This window comes from Colobus angolensis, unplaced genomic scaffold (assembly GCF_000951035.1).
Source record: "Colobus angolensis palliatus isolate OR3802 unplaced genomic scaffold, Cang.pa_1.0 Scaffold9, whole genome shotgun sequence".
NCBI lineage: Eukaryota > Metazoa > Chordata > Mammalia > Primates > Cercopithecidae > Colobus > Colobus angolensis.
In genome coordinates, this window is record NW_012122931.1 from 5,809,849 (window position 1) to 5,811,955 (window position 2,107).

At 60.5% G+C, this 2,107-nt stretch overlaps 1 protein-coding gene across 1 annotated transcript in view; it reads left to right on the plus strand.

The window, feature by feature from the left end:
- IER5L (immediate early response 5-like) overlaps positions 1-1,793 on the plus strand; it is a 2,727-nt gene extending 934 nt beyond the window's left edge. The window contains exon 2 of the mRNA XM_011931443.1: positions 3-1,793. Within this exon, the coding sequence (XP_011786833.1) occupies positions 3-508 (506 nt within the window). The 3' untranslated portion in view covers positions 509-1,793. The remainder of the gene's footprint in view (positions 1-2) is intronic.
- Positions 1,794-2,107: the final 314 nt, after the last annotated feature.

Sequence of the window (2,107 nt, forward strand, 5' to 3'; positions counted from 1 at the left end):
CCGGGGCGCATACCCGGCCCCCTCGGACTTCGGCTTGCACTGCAGCAGCCAGACCACCGTGCTGGACCTAGACACTCACGTGGTGACCACGGTGGAGAACGGCTACTTGCACCAGGACTGCTGCGCCTCCGCCCACTGCCCCTGCTGTGGCCAGGGCGCTCCGGGACCGGGCCTGTCGTCCGCCGCCGGCTGCAAGCGCAAGTATTACCCTGGCCAGGAGGAGGAGGAAGACGACGAGGAGGAGGCGGGCGAGCTGGGGGCCGAGCCCCCCGGGGGCGCCCCGTTCGCCCCCTGCAAGCGCGCCCGCTTCGAGGACTTCTGCCCGGACTCGTCCCCGGACGCGTCCAACATCTCAAACTTGATCTCCATCTTTGGCTCCGGTTTCTCGGGGCTCGTGAGCCGACAGCCGGACTCCTCGGAGCAGCCGCCGCCGCTCAACGGGCAGCTGTGCGCCAAGCAGGCGCTCGCCAGCCTCGGCGCCTGGACTCGAGCCATTGTCGCCTTCTAGGGACCCCCGAGGGCACAGGGACCCGGGGCCCCGCGGGGCTGGGGCCAGACAAAGACTCGGCCAAGGGGCGAGAGGAGGGAACGAGCGGGCGCCGGGCCACTCGGGGCTGAGCTGAGGGCCAGCAGGGGCAGGCGGCTGATGTTTTATAAATTGTAAAATAAAAAAAAGAAATCTAAAATCTTGGACTTTATTTTTGCAGAGAGAAAAAGCGCCTATTTAAGTATGCTTTGTGTTTCTCCTACTCTTTTTTTCTTTTTATTGTAGTGATTGCAGTGGTGTTTAGCGAGGAGCCTGCCACGTGAGGGAGGGCTGCTGCCCGGAGAAGGTGCCGGGCAGCCGGGGGCGAGGCAGGGCGCCCTGGCCGCCGGGGCGCGCTGGGGGCGCAGCGCAGGAGGGCGCGGGACCCGGGACGCCGATTCCAATCAGTTGTCAGACCCGGGAAGCCCGACGTTCCGCTCTCCCAAGTCTCTCTGTGGGGTGAGGAATGGGTCTTGTGAAATTCTGAGCAAAAACAAAGGCAAACTATCTCCGAAAGGGACGTTTGGGTCACATTTCCTCTCTGGGGGCGGACTCCAAAGTTCTCAAAATGAGAAGGCAGAAATGAAAACACTTCAACTTTTTTTTTCTTTTCTTCCCGGGGCGGGTGTCTTGAACCCCTCTTCTCCCCGCCCCTCTGGCTCCGTTCTCCTCCCCTCCTCCACCCGTCTCCCGGACTCGGGGGTGGCGCCTGACACCCCGACACTCTCGGACACTGTTTGGGTAAGGGGTGGGGGGCGGGCACGGCGGACTACATTTCCCATCATGCCCAGCACTGCGGTCCTCACTAAACAAAAAAGGAAGTCAATTCCTTCACCTGGATCCCCGGCGGCCCCGGGGGAGGGAGGGGCCGGGACCGCCGACTGCGTTGGAGACTTTGCACTAAGTTCCTGGTCAGCTGTGGTGTTTGTGTGTGTGCTTCTAAGTTGCACTGCCTTGGTTCAGCCTTCGGTTGCATTTCATGAAACCAGCATTGTTCGAGCCTGTGAGAACCCCGTCCTGTGTCTTCAGCTCGATAGATCTGTTTAATTTAAAAGCCTTTTGTTGTAAAAAGGTGGGGTTCGTCTGCAGCCCCTCTGGTTCTCTGCCATCAGCACCGTGTGGACTCCAAAACAAGTTGCCAACCTTTCCTTTCTCGGCCCTTTTCCCTCATTGCCCTGTATTTTTGTGCATACGGAATTGTATATCACCGGGTAAAACTGTTCAGATTGTTTAAATTTATAATCTTAATAAAAAGTCGATTACAGAAGATGGTGGTGCCTTGTTTTCAGATCTGTCTGGGGGCGTCAGAGAGGATAGAGAGGTGTGGGGAGAGACCCCCGCCCCCATGTAAACCCCAGTTCTCTTGGGCCTGGGCGGGCGGGATCTGCCCACATCCGCAAGGTCGGCGGTGGAAGAAAGCGGGGTGATGTTGGTGGGTGGGGATGAAGCGGGTGCTGCGCGTCTCTCGGCCGCCCCGGCCCCGGTCCAGGGGGGTCCTGTACCCCACGGGAACCGGCCGCCCCGGGGTCTCCAGCGGGAAGCGGAGCCGGCCTCCAGCACATTTCCTGCCCAGGCAGAGGC